The 18,375-nt window shown below is 42.9% G+C and overlaps 1 protein-coding gene across 1 annotated transcript in view; it reads left to right on the top strand.

The window, feature by feature from the left end:
• The window catches only part of ANKFN1 (ankyrin repeat and fibronectin type III domain containing 1), a 348,145-nt gene that overhangs the window by 193,635 nt on the left and 136,135 nt on the right, over positions 1–18,375 (top strand). The window contains exons 4-5 of the mRNA XM_066366429.1: positions 4,707–4,908; positions 8,022–8,232. Coding sequence (XP_066222526.1) covers positions 4,723–4,908; positions 8,022–8,232 — 397 coding nt within the window. The 5' untranslated portion in view covers positions 4,707–4,722. The remainder of the gene's footprint in view (positions 1–4,706; positions 4,909–8,021; positions 8,233–18,375) is intronic.

Here is an 18,375-nt window from a genome sequence, read left to right on the forward strand (position 1 = left end):
GAACAAAAAGAAAATCCTTAAATGCCTGGAACCACTAAGTCTTCCAGTACTTACAGAGAGGTTCTGCGTGCACGTAGGGACTCACCGTTAGTACTCATCAGGCCGTTGACAGGTCTGCCTTAGTCTTCACTTTCTGCTTGCCCAGAGCCTCAAAGTCAGGCAGAAAGGAGAGCTTGGGACCCTCTCAGGGATTTCATGAGAATGTTCCCAGCCCTGCACATGCATGGGATCTGACAGAGCCCCAGCAATGTGGCAGAGCTTTTCAAAGTCCTTTATGTACATCGCATTCCCCAGCTCTCCTTTTAAGCTTTTTGGTTCGTCTAGTGTTTACCCCACTCTTCTCCACCACCTCAGGCAGCTGTGATGTTAAACAGTTGCTGATGTTTGTTTTTGACAGATGCCCCAGAGAAGAAGGTTATTTGCATGAGGTAAGCTTTGAGTCAGGTCAAATAAAAAGAAAATGCCTCGTGAATGGCATCTTCTAAGGAACCACAAAACAGCTCAAATAATGACAGTTCTCTCAAAATGGAGTTTCAAAGGAACTCCATCACCACTCTGCACTGCCACTCTGCACTGCCAGTGGCTGCCAGACTACTAGGGTTTTTATTATTCCTTTGTTTTTTGGGTGTTTTTTTTTTTTTTACCATGAATGTAGGCTGTTGGTCTTCAAGGCTACGGCAGAGCTGGACAAGATGGGAATTAATCAAGTTAAAAATGCCATGAAGCTCACTGTTCTTACTGAATTCATCCATTCTTCTTGAATAAACACTTCCTGGACTGCTTCAAACCTTCAGTTCATTCCTAGGATTCTGAAAAAGTTCATTCTGGCAATTTTTGCTAGTGTTCCTATTGATTTTATAGAGAATTTTTAGAGGTCCTTACTTTGCTATTCCCGCAGTCATACCTTTTCTTCCATTTATAATCTTTCTGTGAGATATTTGTTTAGGTGTATGACTTGTAAGTGGCTTTTTAAAAATCTCAATTGAAGAGATTTGTCTTTTATTAGGAAAAGTAAACCATCTGAATGTCTTGTACTCATAGATATATTTAACCATAGCCCTAATACTTTACATGTGCATTTATTATGTTGTTCTTATTTTGTTTCATCTTTATTTTTCAATTTTACCTTTATTCCTCACTTTCTTCTAATAGTTTGAGGTGCTGCTTGCCCTTCCCGTTTCATGAGAAGTTACTGAAAACATACATATTAAAATATCTAAACTTACATATTTTCTATCAAAATAAACATTTTAAATAGTGTAATAAAAACATAAAATCCGATTTCAGATCAATGTTTGAAACAAACAAGAAAGCTATTTAAATTGTTACAACGTACTTTGGTGTCTCTGGTTTGGGAACGAGAATTGAGGCAACATTAATAATTGCTGTTATTTCTTGAGTGGCTACCCTGCTCCTCAAATAAGATATACACCTTTCATTTGTTACTTCATCTCATCTTCTCAACTCTGTAAGAACTCTTCATATATATGATTAAACCAATTCGGAAAATTTAAATTTTTATGTGACTGTCCGAAATAACATAGACTGTAGATAACAACATCATGTTCAAGATTGGGTCTGCCGAATACCAGAACCAAAGCTACACAGCTTCTCACAATTCGTGACCTTTTCCATGAGGGTACAAATGTGAGAGTACAGTTAGTTGGAAGGGAAGTGCACCCTTGTGAGAACAGATACTAGATAGTTTGTCTTTCTTGGAATTTCTAATCAGACAAAATTTTAAATATAAAGGAAGAAAAGAAAGTATAATGAGAAATAAAATCTAGAAGAATGGAAATATGTCAAAGGATAGCCTGGAAGGAAGGGACAGCTGGGGAAGTATGATAGGAAGTCAAAGAGAAAGAGAAAGTCGGTCTATTTTGACTGAAGAGAACAGATGGTACCTGAGGGGGACAAAAGGGCCCAGTGGGTAGGTGGCATCAGTTGTAGGGCAAGTCGCCGGAATTGGATCAATCAACAAAAATTTATTTACTGGACTCCTGGGCACTGTGGGAGATACAAAAAAATGTAGAGTTATTTTGGGACTGATAATGATGTAGACAAGACAGATGGCACTAACTGGGGCATTAATTCTGAAGGAAAAGGCTACAGACAGAAGGCAGAAAGAAAGAGTTTAAGGCAATCCCCATGTGAGCCAGCTTGCATCCCAATCTGGAATTTTTGTGGAACTAAACAGAACGAGAGGAATCACAACAGTGACTGGCTATCAAATCAGAAGTAAAGGGTATTTGTGGATGAAAGGAGAAAGATGTCAAATCACCTACTCTTTCCATGTCTGCTTTTGTCTCCATTAATAGAGCATTAAAGATTTATGAAAATACACCCACATGTGCCTTCACAGTACAGAAAGTGCTTTATATCACCCTCCTAAATTTAAATACGGCCATTGACATGAGACTGAGTGGGGCTTAATGGACATGACTAATTCTGAATAGGTCTGACCACTTTACAAGGCACTAGAAAGTCTTTTGTTGTGTTGGAAAAAAATTGCAAGCAAAACTTAAAAGGTGCCTGAGGATGTTCAACAATGTAAGGAAGATGGATCTCCATTTGTGAAAGTGTTATAAAGTTAATCAAGCTTAGTTGGTGCTAGTAGACTTGGAACCCAGTTCAGAGGCATGAGGTAGAAATGAGCTTTCTGGGTTGCCCATTGATACATTATATGTATTAGAGTCTCATCTGAGCATCCTTTATCCTAAGGTATCTATTGAGTTATCTTCTATAATAAAAATGACAGCTGCCATGAACTATCCTACACTTTAAGCTCTTTACATGGACCATCTCATCAAATCCTCACAGCTATAATATGTAGCTGTTATTACTATCCCTTCTTTATAAATGAGAAAAATAAGATTCAGACATGTTAAGTACCTTTCCGAAGATTACAAAATAGGTGGAAGAGTAGCAATTCCTGTCCTAATTTGGGTTATGTTTCTTTTGCCCTGGGGAAAGCACATTGTAGGTTCTGGGGATCTAAGGATTAACATCTAGCAGTCTTTGCTCTTGAGATGCACGTAGACTAGCTGGGAGACAGGCCACAAAATAGTTGTAATACAATAAAGGATTTGTTGAAACAAGCATATACTAAGTGAATGAGTACAGAAATACGTAATGTTGCCTGGGGTTGTCAGAGGCCACTTGAGCATAGACTTTAAGGATTAGCAATTGCTTCTTAGGTGATGAAGACACAAATGGAATTCCAGTACGTATAAGGCAGTACATACAAAGTCCCAGAAGTAGGAAAAAGTTTGTGCCACTATTTAGGAAACCTTAAGAAGGTCAGAAGATTGAAACATAACATGTAAAGCTACAGTAAGGCGATGAGGCTAGAGAGGTAAGTACTATATATGAGGCTAAAGAGTTTAGATGTTATCCTGTAGGAATTAAGGAATCATTCAAGTCAGTTCTATGAAGAGTTTGGTCAATTTAAAGAGGTTCTACATGCTACAATATCATGGGGTCCAAAAAGCTATAAAAATTCAAGGACTAGAGATGACCTAAAGGTCACAGTTGAGTAGCCATGGCTGCATTATGAATGGAAGAGTCCACTGGAGATCTGGCAGGAGGTGGTGGCAAGGCAGCAGCATGTTCCAGAGAGACCTGGGCCCAATGCACGGGGGCTGCACCAGGGTGGAGGCACTTTATACACGCCTGCCTTGGCCAGTTATTCTATTCATGCATTTGTTCATCCAGTAGGCACATGCAAGCCAGCAGCCATAGCTTTGGTAGCATCAATATTTCAATAGTAGTATCCAACATAATGGTGGGTGGCTTTTGAAATAGGATGGCTAATCTGGAAACTGACTTCCGGTGTGACATTGGGATCTGCTCAGAGATTTGTGGAACAGCAGTCAAGTATTACTTAGAGAACATTAGTGGTGAGTGCCCTGGGGGACACTGTCTGGAGAATCTGGGTGAACAGGGATGGGCCTAGGGATATCAGCCCCCCAAATCTCTAGACATGGAGGGGGTTCACCAGCTCTCAAAGAATAGGCACACTTTGCCCTGGCTGGATAGCTCGGGGTTGGTTGAAGCATTGTCCCAAAGCACTGAGGTTGCCAGTTTGACACCCTATCACGGCACATACAGGAAGGGATAGACGTTCCCCTCTCTCTCTCTCTCTCTCTCTCTCTCTTCCTTTCTCTCTTGATAAAATCAACAAATAAAATCTTAGGGGAAAAAAAAAACCAGGCACACTTTAACACCCTGAGAGAAGGGAGATTGTCAGGAGATAACCACATTCCCTTATATACCCCACAGAGAGCAGCGTCTATGAGGAGGAAAGTGGAAATGTAACAATCACATGTGCCCAAGGAGAACTGAACAACATCCCTGAGTTATAGAACTGAGGTGCTTCCTCTAAGTGAGACAGAGACAAAAAGACTTTCAGGAGGGGCTCATGTCATATGGACATTTGTGTGAAGATGTGTATGTTTATATAGTAAACAGAAGTTGTCGTTTAATTTCTGCCAGCAATCAGCTGGGTGGCCATAAACAAGATGCTTCCTTTCCCTGGGTTTCAGCTTCCTCATCTATAACATGGAAAGGCTGGGGCTGATGACTTCTCAGTCCCTTCCAGCTATAATATTTTACTAGGGTCCCAGATGGTTATTGGAGATGATAACATCCTGTGTCAGCTTCTAGTTATGCTGTATAAATGATACATCACATTTTCCTCCTCCTAGGAACTGTCGTGTGAAAATGACCCAACAAATGCAGAATTTACATCTTTCTCAGTCAAAAAAGCACAGCGCGCCGTCGTCACCCAATGCCGCCAAACGTCTGTACCGGAACCTCTCTGAGAAACTGAAAGGGAGCCACTCTTCGTTCGACGAGGCCTATTTTAGAACAAGAACTGACCGGCTGAGTCTCAGGAAGACCTCGGTGGTAACAGAACTCTTCTTATTCTTGTCTTGGTTTGAGTGGTGCTGTTGTGTTTGGATTGAAAGAGATTCTAAGATGATCCACGTTAAAGAACCTGGCACTCATAATTTTACCCATACTGAGAGTCAGGTGAGACAGGAACTGCTCAACACCTATGTTGTTGGCTGAAGTACGAGTCATCGTGAGAGTTTCCCCTTTCTTTTTCTTAATTTCTTTCCCTTTCTTTTCCCTTCATTTCTTCATTTTCTAATAGACCAAAGACACCAAAGGTAGCAAATGTGGAGTATGAGATTAAATAGGCTTTCTGAGACCTTGGTTGTTCATTCAAATATAGAATGACCAATAAACAACATTTTATTTATTTATAATGTATACTCCATATGCTTTCCAAAGGCATTCAAGGCAGAATCCAAGCCAAAAAATGCATATGTATTATATCAATATAATGGGAAGTAAAGAGATGGGGTGGAGATAGAGGGAGTGCTGAGAAAGGAAGAAAGAGAAGGAAGGAAGGAAAGAAGGAAAGAAGGAAGGAAGGAAGGAAGGAAGGAAGGAAGGAAAGGAAGGAAGGAAGGAAGGAAGGAAGAGAAAGAAGAAAGAAAGGAAAGGAAAAGGAAGGAGGGAAGAAAAAGGAAAAAAAACTAGAAAAAGAAAATAGTGGGGACAGGAAGAGAAACAGATTTACCCAAAACCTAGGCAAATATATAATGCCTACAATTTATCATCACATTTATCTCTGAGTTCCCATACAGTCAAAGCAGCGGAGAGCTGAAAGTATATCGGTCTATAAGGAGACATGAATATTTTTCTGTTGCTAAGTCCTCTGGCCTTTATAAGCTGTCATAATGAATTATGTAATGGAGAGTAAAAAATTAGTATTGGTGATGTTACAGATATTCTCATGCAGTCGTTTCTGACATCGGCCCTCAGTAACAGTGAGGGCACAGCAGTAACACGCTCAGCAAGGGGATATCTGCGGAGGGTAATGGCACCATTTGTTTGAGCCTAGAGCAGAAAATGAGCCCTAGGCTTTCCAGATAGAAGCCTTCTGGAGATTGCCAACAGCAGCCTGGAGGAGGAAATGACATAAGAGGGAGAGCAAACATGGCACGTAAGAAATTAGACACACTAAAAAATCACGAACACCCACTGTGGACAGGGCAGCAGTTTAACTTTGCACTCATTTGTTTTTTCATCTCTAACTCATCTTCTGGGAGGGCGTGGTTGTGGCTGAGTTATGGCCCAGCCACCGAACGCTCTTCAGTTTGGCAGGCTGTCACCAGCACACTGTTCGGTTCAGCAGGTTGTCTTGAGAGCCACGCGCCAAAACGGTTCTATTGCCTGGGAGCCCATGGTCAAAACAAGCGTTGGCATAATAGCTTTGTATTTTCCCTGCGTTTCAATCACGTGTTTATGTGCTCAGCTAAGCAGACCTGCGGCCTTTGAAAGGGAGGATTGATTTCTGATGAGACTAAAAATGAAAACTGCAACATCTAAATATGTGGTCACTGAAGACCTTACCCATTTTAATTAGGCAACTCCTGTGCTAGCTCAGGACTCATGCTATTTCAATATTTTATTTTATTTCATTTATTTCTTCTTTTCCAAGTGAGAGGATGGAAGATAAGAGTCAGACTCCCACATGCACCTGACCCGGGATCTACCCAGCAAACCCCATCTGGGGCTGATGCTGTGTCCATCTGGGTCCATGCTCACAGCTGAGCTGTTCTTAGCACCTGAGGCACAGGCTCCATGGAGCCATCCTCAGCACCCGGGGCCAATGCACTCAAACCAATTGAGCCATGGCTGCAGGAGTAAAGAAAGAGAGAGAAAAAGGGGAGGGGGAGGGGTAGAGAAGCAGAGGGTCGCTTTTCTTGTGTGCCCTGACCAGGAATCAAACCTGGGACATCTATTTCAATATTTTAAAGCAAGTCTTGGAGAAGATACCAGATAGACATGTAAATGTGGGTTGCCCTTCTCCCATGAGCCACAGAAATATGTATTGGAGAGCATTCCATGGCTGATCTCCTTTGTTCACTATTAACCCTCTGAAAGAACTTTTCAGAGGAACCATATTGTCCTTATGGATATTATCTTTGTGAATATTAAACTTTGGGTCCTCTGTGGGCTGAAAATAATCTGGCACCCAGCTACAGAAACCCTCCCTGGACACTACCTCTTGAGCCCCTCACCTACAGGCTCAGAAATGCCAGGGGTTCAGTGGTTGGGGCTCTGGGGTGAGAAAGGGTAGAGGTTCATGCAAAGGAGTGTATGAACCGGGGAATCAGCCTGCAGGCAGTGTGGAGCTATTAGGGATTTGTAAACAGGGGTGGGACATGTCATGTAGATTTCAGAGAGATTACTCTTGTATCAGCCTGCAGCATAGAGTAGAGGAGACTAAGTCTAGCGACAGACAGGTCATTGCCATGGTCCAGGCAAGGAATGAGAATGATCTGAGCAATAGTAAATCCATGGTGGGGTTAAGTTTGAGACAGAAAATGTGAACTCTCAATTCCAAGCAAGTCACAATTTAAATTGGCTGGGCTATGTTCTCTCTGCCAGCATTTCCCAAACCATAGTCTGTAGAACATTATTCCAGGGGCAGTTCAAACAAATGCAATTAAAACTACATTCTATGAACAAATGCTTGAAACAGGTCATATTTCCCACCTACCAGAGAGTCATTATTGCACATTAAAATTATTAAAGGCCCTGAGAGGTCTTAGAGTAAAATAATGCAATAACTTGGCTTAATCCAATGTTTATTTGACCACATGCTACTTTCTTCACAGCACACCTTTTAAGGACCTATCGAACAGTAGTCCACTGAAGACTGGTTTGAGAAAGCCTATGCTTGTTCGTATCTATAGACTAACCATGCTCTACTGCATTGTCTCAGTGCATCTAAATGTACCTGTCTGTTCAATGTCCCTTCGAAGGGATGGAGGGAGGGCCCAACACAGTGTCGACTATGGAGACCTTGGGATAAATTAAAGTTATAGCACTTCTCAGTGGGAATGCAGTCACTGAAGCCATCTATCTAAAGTTCCCGACAGCTGAGCTGCAGTGACAGCAGGTCTGTGAAATCGTGCTAACCTGCTTTTGGTCTTCTCCAGAACTTCCAGGGCAATGAAGCCATGTTCGAGGCCGTTGAGCAGCAGGACATGGACGCCGTGCAGATCCTTCTGTGCCAGTACACGGCAGAGGAGCTGGACCTCAACACGCCCAACAGCGAGGGGCTGACGCCTCTGGACATCGCCATCATGACCAACAACGTGCCCATCGCTCGGCTCCTCCTGAGGACAGGGGCTAGAGAGAGCCCACACTGTGAGTTAACCTGAGAATTGAAACATGTCCGATAAAGGCGAGACATCAGCTTTATGTCACCAAAATAGCCTTGGGTGACTTTTGGAGCATGAATGATTGACCAAGCATAGGTTCTAAAATCTTTTTGCATGTTCTTAATGGACTTTCGTGCAACTAGTGATGATGTTTATGAGTCTCAGCATCAAATTACATTCTCAGTAGAGTACACTGAGTGATATTGAAAAGAAAAGTCCAAGGAGCATCCTCCTAAGATTATAACTAAATGTGAAATACTCTAAGGGAGGCTATAGAACAGGAAGCATACATAGAAAAAGAATAAGTATGTGTATGTGTGATGTGTGGTGTGAGCTTTGTGTCCATAATTCACATGGTGGTTGCACTCCATCATTCCTTCATTTATTCATTCAACAAACACTGAAGACAGGGCACTATTCTGGGCACTAAGAATGCAGTGGTGAGCAAAACAAAATCCCTATTCTCATGGAATAGGGATCTTATACATAATTAGTGGAGGGGACTTCCAATAAGCAAGTAAATAGATCAATTAAAATATGAACTCAAATAGTGATAAATACTATGAAGAAAATAAAATGAATGAGTGGCTATAGGTTGATGGATGGGAAACTATTTTAAATAAGGCTGGTCAAGAAAAGCCTCCATGATGGGGTGACATCTGAGCCGGGTCCTGGACAGCATCAAAGAATGGGCCATGAGAGGTGTGGTCAAATTTTAGGCAGACTGAACATGGTGTCGCTAAGGCAAAATGAACACAGGAGAGATGGATTGCTGGAGAAGCAGTCACTGGAACCAGACTGCTCAGGCCAAATGAATGTGTCACCTGGACTGTTCAGTGTGATGGGGAGACCATGGGGCAGTGGAAGCGGGTGAATGACGTCTTCTGCTTCCAACTGTGACGGGCCACGGCAGTGCTCTGTGGCACCCAGACAGTGCTAGGGCAGCTGCGCAGGTGGGGAGAGCAGTGTGGAGTCTGTCTCTGTGGTCCGAAAGGCAGATGCCCGTTGCTTGGACTAGCATGGTAATGACACTGATGGCAAACAGGATAAAATTCTGGATGTATCTTTTCACAGCTTTATTGACATATAATACACACGTCATACAATTCAAGCACTCAACGTGTACACTTCAGTGGTTTTTAGTATAGGCACAGAATTGTAAAACCATCATCACAACCAGTTTTAGACCATTGTCATCACACACACACACACACACACCCCCAAAAAAACATACCCTTTTTATATCACCCTAACCTCCCCTTGCTCCCAACCCTGGGCAACCACTGATCTCCTTGCTGCTCCCATTGATTTACCTATTCCAGGCAGTTTATATAAATGGGATCGTATACTATGTGGTCTTTTGTGAATGGCTTCTTTCTGTAGGTATTTTGAAGTAGAGCCGAGAGTCCCAGCCAAAGGGAGCTGCTCCAGGGAGAATGGCAGACGCGGCCCGGTAGTAGATGGGATAAAATCACACAGCCCGCACCGCGTGCCAGGCACTATTCTGAGCACTTTACGTGTATTCACGCCTTTAATCCTCACAGCAACATTCTGAGGTAGGCCCTCACATTCCCCTCGGTGCAAACTCTCTGACCCAATGACCACAATGGCTCCGAGCCACGGTTTTTATGTTTCCTAAAAGAAAAAAAGTAAACTCATCAAACTGTTAGTTTCACTAATACTGATTCACTTACTTCCAAGTGGTGAGACCCAGAAGGCTGAAAGAGAAGTGAGCAAATATATAATTAGAGGTCACATCTCTGGTTCTAAATTTCATAAACCCTCGCCACCCAAAGACTAGGTAACAGAGACGGACCCTTGTATCAGAAAACTCTTTATTTTAAAAATGCTAAGCTCACCACATCCATGTCAGAGAGTGAGGGTTTGGGTTCAGTAGGATCGGGGCTCTGCGTCCTCAGTGAGATCTTTGTCATCAAAGTGCTGCTTCCTTTTCATGGACTGGAGGCTTTGCAGGGATGAGAGGATGAGGATGGAAGAAATCAACAAGGCGTATGTGCTACCTTGCAATTTATGTTGCAAAACTGTCAGTCCCTCCTGACCAGGCGGTGGCGCAGTGGATAGAGCGTCGGACTGGGATGCAGAGGACCCAGGTTCGAGACCCCAAGGTCGCCAGCTTGAGCGCGGGCTCATCTGGTTTGAGCAAAGCTCACCAGCTTGAACCCGAGGTCACTGGCTCGAGCAAGGGGTTACTCGGTCTGCTGAAGGCTTGCGGTCAAGGCACATGTGAGAAAGCAATCAATGAACAACTAAGGTGTCGCAAGGAAAAACTGATGATTGATGCTTCTCATCTCTCTTCGTTCCTGTCTGTTCATCCCTATCCCATCCCTCTCTATGACTCTCTCTGTCTCTGTAAAAGAAAAAAAAAAAACTGTCAGTCCCGAAGACCCAATGAGAGAGCAGTGGAGAGAGAAGCAAGAGGGGCCGGACAGAGAGGATGCAGACTGAGCCCCATTCTACAGGAACAAGGAGGCCATTCATCCAGATGTTGCCTGCCCTGGGCTGGATGAAACATTAGTCCTACTTACCTGGGACTACAAAGAACTCTCCACTCTCGTGAAACCAGTAAGACTCCGCATCTCCCCAAGCCCCCTTGTGCATAATTAAATCTCTATAAAAGAACCCAAGTACTAAATATCTAGGTAAGCCAAAAGCAAATTTGTTCAAAGATGCCTGGTTTTTCTCATTCCTTGGAGAATGATAACCACAATTATCATCACAAAGTTGTAAAAGAAAGACACTGAGAGATAAACCCAGGTTTTAGCCTCTGGAAATATGACCCCTAAGCAACTGAGGCCACCCAACAAGTCAAAGGCAGAGGAGGATGTACTGACTCCCCTATATGTAAATATAGTGAAGGAATCTTGACTGAGTATCTGTGAAGTCTCCACATTCATTATCTTCAGTTTCCACACTAGCCCTTCAGGAAGGTGTTATTAACTCCCACATTTCGAAGAGACATTTTATTATGCTGAGAGGCTAAGTGACGGACCAAAGGTCATGCATCTATCAAATGAATAAGGATGCCAAAAACTCAACCCCAGTCTGTGGGACACCCGTGCCTATGATCCCTCTATGCAAATGGACTGCCTTTCCAAACAGCCACTGTGGAGGCTGTGACCATTGGGTTCTGAGTCCTTCCCTGTGTGCCTTTTGGTTTATTTCTTCACTTAGTTCTATCCACTAAGATGCCATTCCTGTTGGAGAAAAGCAGAAAAAAAGAGCACAATATCTTTTCAGGGATTTTTAACTCACTTTCTATATCAAGTATAGAAGAAATAGAATTGTTTCTGTGCGTGAGTATGAGCCAGCCCATGAGAACCACCAGACTTCGCCAGCCAGACCCAAATAAGCAGATACCTGCCACAAATTGTCTCCCAGAAGCTGCAGAGACAGGTATAAGAGAGGAAAAATAACAATAAAGTCTTAAGTTCCTAGAGTGTTTTACACATTTCAAAAATGCTCTTGTTGGCTTGTGAGATGGGAGATGGTTCCTTCATCTTAATCAATGAGGAAACTGGAATGAGATAAATCAAATAATTCACCCACTGCTACAAAGCTAATGAGTGCTGGAAGCACAATTTGAACCCAGATCTTCAGTATTTGATTCTTCAGTACTTGCGGAAGACATTAACACACTCATTATCACACCACAGATTCTCGGTTTCCTCCTGCCCCAGTTCTCCATCCGGTCCTCTTCTAATGCCTATCAAGTATTTCAAAGCAGAGTGCAGCATTTCTAATAGCGTTAGTTTTCTGTCTTCCTTTCCCCTGTATGTTCCTTTCTGAAAACTAGCCCAATACGCTTTCCACTATGCCAGCCAAGAACCCAGCCCAACTCAGAAGAAAGTCTTCTGTAATGCTCCCCATTTCATCACCGGAATCACAAAGACACAGAGGAGTTTAGTCATGGGTCAAGCCTGTCCGGTCTTCATCTCCTCAATCATAGAACTATATAGAGATGTTCTTTACAAACACGACTTGAAACTCAACCACGTACCTTTCCTTAGTCAAAGGAAATGTCCCAGAAGTGGCCACCCAAACTGGTACACTGCCCCAAGGTTCAATATATTCACAACCTTCACCTGGTGATTAGATCGATCTACTATCTTTATTCTGCAACCTCTTTCTGTTCCTCCCATCTTTAGGCAAGTGGCAGGAAGTAATACACTCCTTCCTTCTAGAAGCAAACATCAGTCACTATTCAAATAGAACCCCAAGTACTCCCTCACAGATTGCTGTGCTGAGTTCAAAGGAACAAGCACAGAATTTGAAAGGACTGGGGTTAGGGACCTCAGGACACCTGGGGGCTATGCTCTTGATCACTTCATCCTCAGTCACCAAGACTCATGCTCAACTGAGCAGCTTCTATCTGAGTAAGACTTGTCTCAAGCTGGGACAGTCCCCGATCAGAACCCCATCCCTTACCTGATTAACCCATACCCTCGCCCCACCCTCAGATCTCAGTTCAGTTTCCAGAGGAATTCGCTGAATCAGCAGTGAGGCCCTCGCCTTTCCGAGGCTGCCATTCCTTGGGCATCATTTAGGTTCCGTCAGTAGTAATCATACAGAAGCCAGTTCTTTTTTGATTCCTACTATGTGAAAATCCCATCACTCCCATGGAGTTTGCCTCACCACTTGATCCCCCTACTCAGCACATAGTAGGTACTCAGAAATTTTCAGTCATCATTTTAAGCCCTGTCTTATGCTACTGGGAGTTGCAAGTATCAAATTTTAGCACAAATACATTCTGTGTGTAGTATGCATAGAGTGTATGAAAAAAAAAAAACTGTTGTTGTTACTTCCCAGGTTCTGTTACAGAATGCGGTTGTAGCTACAACCTGATTGCCTTTATCTTTACACTGTTTAATAATATGGAGCAAAGAATGGTGGAATGCTCCTCACTGTTAGCCTTTCTGTCCTTTCCAAGGGCGGCAGTGTTCTCCCTCCTCTGCAGACTCTCTCCTCTCTCTCTCTCTCTCTCTCTCTCTCTCTCTCTCTATATATATATATATATATATATATATATATATATATATATATCTGCATTCTTTGTGAACCCCTCTCTCTCACTTTCTCTGGGATACAGCCTATGGAACGAGGAAATGCCGCCCAGAACGAGTTCTGTTCAGTTACTTCATAAAATGCAACTGCAGAGTAGCTGCCGTCTGAGTGCAGCACAGACACCAGGGTTCCAGCCTCATGCAGAGTAGCTGCCCTCTGAGTGCGCACAGACACCGGGGTTCCAGCCTCACGCAGGGTTCCAGCCTCATGCAGAGTAGCTGCCGTCTGAGTGCGCACAGACACCAGGGTTCCAGCCTCACGCAGAGTAGCTGCCGTCTGAGTGCGCACAGACACCAGGGTTCCAGCCTCACGCAGAGTAGCTGCCGTCTGAGTGCGCACAGACACCAGAGTTCCAGCCTCACGCAGAGTAGCTGCCGTCTGAGTGCGCACAGACACCAGGGTTCCAGCCTCACGCAGAGTAGCTGCCGTCTGAGTGCGCACAGACACCAGAGTTCCAGCCCCAGCCGGTTGCTCAGGATGCCCCGCTCGTACCTGCGGTAGTCGAGGGTGCGTGCTGGTGCTGGGACCGGTTCAGGGCACGTCTGAGAGGTGTGACTATAAACTAATGAGGCTGGCTTTATGTAAACAAACACACCAGCAAGTCTACAATCGCAGCGAATGTTATCCTTTAACACGGTCCTCCTGGGAGACCCCAGACTTGCTCCAACAGTGCTGCCATTGCTCTGCACACTTTCGGATTTGTCCTCAGAGCCAGTTTATGAGAAAATCTGACTCGTTGCTTAGAGTCACACCTGATTTTTGTTCCAAAACAGCATTGCCCAGCGTCATCACCCTCCACGTTCACCAGACTTGATTTAGAGAGGTTTCCTGAAACCAAATCCACCCTCAAAGGACAGAGATTTGCAACCATTAAGAATATGTCAAGAACGCGCCTTAGGCGGGTCTCTAGAATGATCCCCCAGATATTTTCGTCTGCTACATTAAAATAGGTGGGCAAATCCTCACTCTGACTTCCAAACCTGCTCCTTGAACCTCATCTGATACTGCTCACCCCTCACCCACAGTATGCCAGCCCCATCCGCCTCCATTCCTCCCCTTCAACCTGCCACACTGCCTTACAAGACGGACTTCGAATTTGCTATTTCTATATTCGGAAGGCTTTAAATCTTGATCGTTACCTGGTCAACTCCTTCTTAACGTTTCAACATAAAGATCACATCTTCAAGAGAGGCTTTCTCTGACGACCACCAACTCCAAAGACTAAAGTCACTTTATTTTCATTTTAATGTAACTTAATCACATCATTTTATTTTCTGCATAATATTTATCACTATGCAGTCTTTTTCTCAATGTTTTCATTTGCTTATTTTCTGCCTCCCCTACGTTAGAATGTAAATTCCACATGAGCAGGACTTACCTGTCTCATTCATCACAATGTCCCTAGCAAAACAGTAGGCACTCAACGAATGTGTTTAATTTACCTGAATGAATCCCAAGCCTACTTCTATTGTAAGGTGTGAATATATTATTTATCTTGAAGGTAATGATTTTACTGAATATCAAGTGAACTGATTGTTTTTTATTTCCAAATAATTATTTAGAAATCAGGTGGCCACAGCCTAAGTTACAGTTTACCTTCTATTAAAGATTTGATCATTGTCTTACATTCTTTTGTTTTTAATTTTTAAATATACATATAACACAGATTATATCCTCCTTGTCAAGAAATAAAACATTACAAAGTCAGAAGACGTCTTCAACAGCCTGCTCAACACTTTTGTGTGTATATGCACCCACTCATGGTCTAGGTTCTCATCCCCAAAGTCTTGCACCATAAGCATTCCTATCTCCTTGAGGTTTGGTTGATCTAGAGCAGGGGTCCCCAAACTACGGCCTGCGGGCGACATGCAGCCCCCTGAGGCCATTTATCCTGCCCCCGCCGCACTTCCGGAAGGGGCACCTCTTTAATTGGTGGTCAGTGAGAGGAGCATAGTTCCCATTGAAATACTGGTCAGTTTGTTGATTTAAATTTACTTGTTCTTTATTTTAAATATTGTATTTGTTCCCGTTTTGTTTTTTTTACTTTAAAATAAGATATGTGCAGTGTGCATAGGGATTTGTTCATAGTTTTTTTTTATAGTCTGGCCCTCCAACGGTCTGAAGGACAGTGAACTGGCCCCCTGTGTAAAAAGTTTGGGGACCCCTGATCTAGAGGACCCACATCCAAACTTACTCACAGTGACGGTTAACAAGAGACTGTGCTCCTTTCTACACGGGCCTCTCCATAGAGCTGCTCCTGACCTGGCAGCTGGCTCCCCCCAGAGAGAGAGAGAGAGACCAACCAACCAAGATGGAAGCAACAGTGTCTTTTTTTTTTTTTTTTTTTTTTTTTGTATTTTTCTGAAGTTGGAAACGGGGAGGCAGTCAGACAGACTCCTGCATGCGCCTGACCAGGATCCACCCGGCACGCCCACCAGGAGGCGATGCTCTGCCCATCTGGGGCACCACTCCGCTGCAACCAGAGTCATCCTCAGCGCCTGAGCCAACCCTGCTCCAATGGAGCCTTGGCTGTGGGAGGGGAAGAGAGAGAGAGAGAGGAAGGAGAGGGGGAGGAGTGGAGAAGCAGATGGGCGCTTCTCTTGTGTGCCCTGGCCAGGAATCGAACCCAGGACTCCTGTACGCCAGGCCGACACTCTACCATTGAGCCAACCGACCAGGGCTGCAACAGTGTCTTTTATAACCTAATCTCAAAATTGACAAGTACCATTTCTCCTGAATCACGTTGATCACACAGACCAGCACTGGTATGGCAGAGGAGGGTGTGGACGCCAGGAGACAGATCCCTGAGACCCTCTTGGAAACTGGATACCCCACCACCTATCTAGGATGGTTGAGGATTAAATGTAGTAATATCTTTAAAATATTTCTCTGGCACATTATAAATGGTCCAAAAAAAAATGGTGGCCAGTATGACTCTCAAAAATAGAATAAAACCCAAGAGTCCCTAGTAAAGAATTTAAATATTTTATCCACTGTTATACAGTTTGTGTTATGAGAACACTGCCCAATACAAGCACTTTTTTATTGATTAATTTGAGAGAGAGAGGAAAACAGAGAGAGAGAAATATTGATTGTTTCTGTATGTGTCCTGATCAGCAACCTTTGATTATCAGAAGGATGCTCTATCAACTGAGCTATCCAGCCAGGGCTACAAGTACTTTTTAAAGTTTATAGAATTTTATGTTGTAAAATCCCAATGTCCAACAAAGGAATCTCTAGCCATATATAACTATTAAGTACTTGAAATGTGTCCAGTCCAAAATGTGTTCTAAGTGTAAAATTTACACCAAACATATATCTTATTAATAATTTTATATTGGCCTGACCAGGCAGTGGTGCAGTGGATAGAGTGTCAGACTGGGATGCGGAGGACCCAGGTTCCAAACCCCAAGGTCGCCAGCTTGAGTGCAGGCTTATCCAGCTTGAGCACGGGCTCACCAGCTTGAGCACAGGGTTGCTGGCTTGAGCATGGGATCATAGACATGACCCCATGATCGCTGGCTTGAGCCCAAAGGTTGCTGGCTTGAGCCCAAGGTTGCTGGCTTGAGCCCAAGGTTGCTGGCTTGAGCAAGGGGTCACTCACTCTGCTGTAGCCCCCCCCCCCATCAAGGCACATATGAGAAAGAAATTAATGAACAACTAAGGAGACACAACGAAGAATTGATGCTTCTCATCTCTTACCCTTCCTGTCTGTCTGTCCCTATCTGTCCATTTCTCTGACTTTCTCTGTCTCTGTCTCTGTCCAAAAAAATAATAATAGTAATTTTATATTGATTGCGTGTTGAAATAATAGATGCTCTGGGGCCCTTATGCCTTCTATCACCTTTAGTAATAATAGGAAAGCAGATTTCAGCTCAGAATAAGAAAACTCTTTAAAATTAAATTTAATCTTTAAATTAAAATTAAAAGTGAAATGGACTAGGCTACCTTGGTGAGCTCCCCTCATGGAGGAGGCCAGACATACAGGGTCAAGGGGACTGTAGGAAAAGGCACTTAAGGCTGTTCTAAAAGTACTTTGAACACTAGATTAAATACTTGTCTTAGTGCCCGTTTCATCAATAAAAACAAGGAAAATGCTAATAACAATAGAGCTGTTATTGCTAAATTGAAGAATGGCATATCATTAGTAATGTGCAGATGGATTCATTTTTTTTTTCCAAGCAAGCCAAATGAATTATGTCCTAAAAGGCTCGATTAAAAAATTAAAAGTAGTGGGCACTTAGGTTGCTCCCCTATCTTGGTTATTGTAAATAACCAAGCAATGAGCCATAGAAGATTGGATAAAGAAGATGTGGTTCATATACGCAATGGAATATTATTCAGTCATAAAAAAAAAATGAAATCTGTCATTTGTGAAAATATGAATGAACCTTGAGAATATGATGCTAAGTGAAATAAGTCAGACAGACGAAGACAAATGCCATACAATTTTACTTCTATGTGGAATTTAAAGAACTAATAAACAAACAAAACAGACACAGACTCATAGATACAAATGAGAGGGGTAGTTGGGATTAAGATGTACAAATTGGTGGTCACAAAATAGTCCCGCCTAGGGAATATAGTCGATAATATTGTGAGAACTCTGCACGGGCCAGGTGGGTACTGGAAATATCAGGAGGACCACTTTGTAAAGTACGGGATCGACTAACCACTGTGCCGTGCGCCTGAAACTAATACACTGCTCACAGACACGAGGGGATATTTCAAAATGAATACGAAGCGATAAAAATAGGAAGCATTTGATTTTTTTCTTTATTAAATGAGAACATCAGAAAAGCAAGTAAGTCAAAAAAAGTTGTTTGATGATGCAAATGAGATGCAAAACCAACTTTTATTTCCTCGGTGAAAACGTACTGTACAAAAGGCTGAAAGTTAGACCCCCCTAATGTTTGTGAGCCCTATAGATTGAATGTCAAAAGAAATTGAGAACTTTAATTAAAGAAATAAATAAATATTCACCTTCATATCTAAAAAAGAAAAAAAAATTTTTTTTAATTAGTTTACATTTTACCATCATTATATT

This window comes from Saccopteryx leptura, chromosome 2 (genome assembly GCF_036850995.1).
Source record: "Saccopteryx leptura isolate mSacLep1 chromosome 2, mSacLep1_pri_phased_curated, whole genome shotgun sequence".
Lineage (NCBI taxonomy): Eukaryota > Metazoa > Chordata > Mammalia > Chiroptera > Emballonuridae > Saccopteryx > Saccopteryx leptura.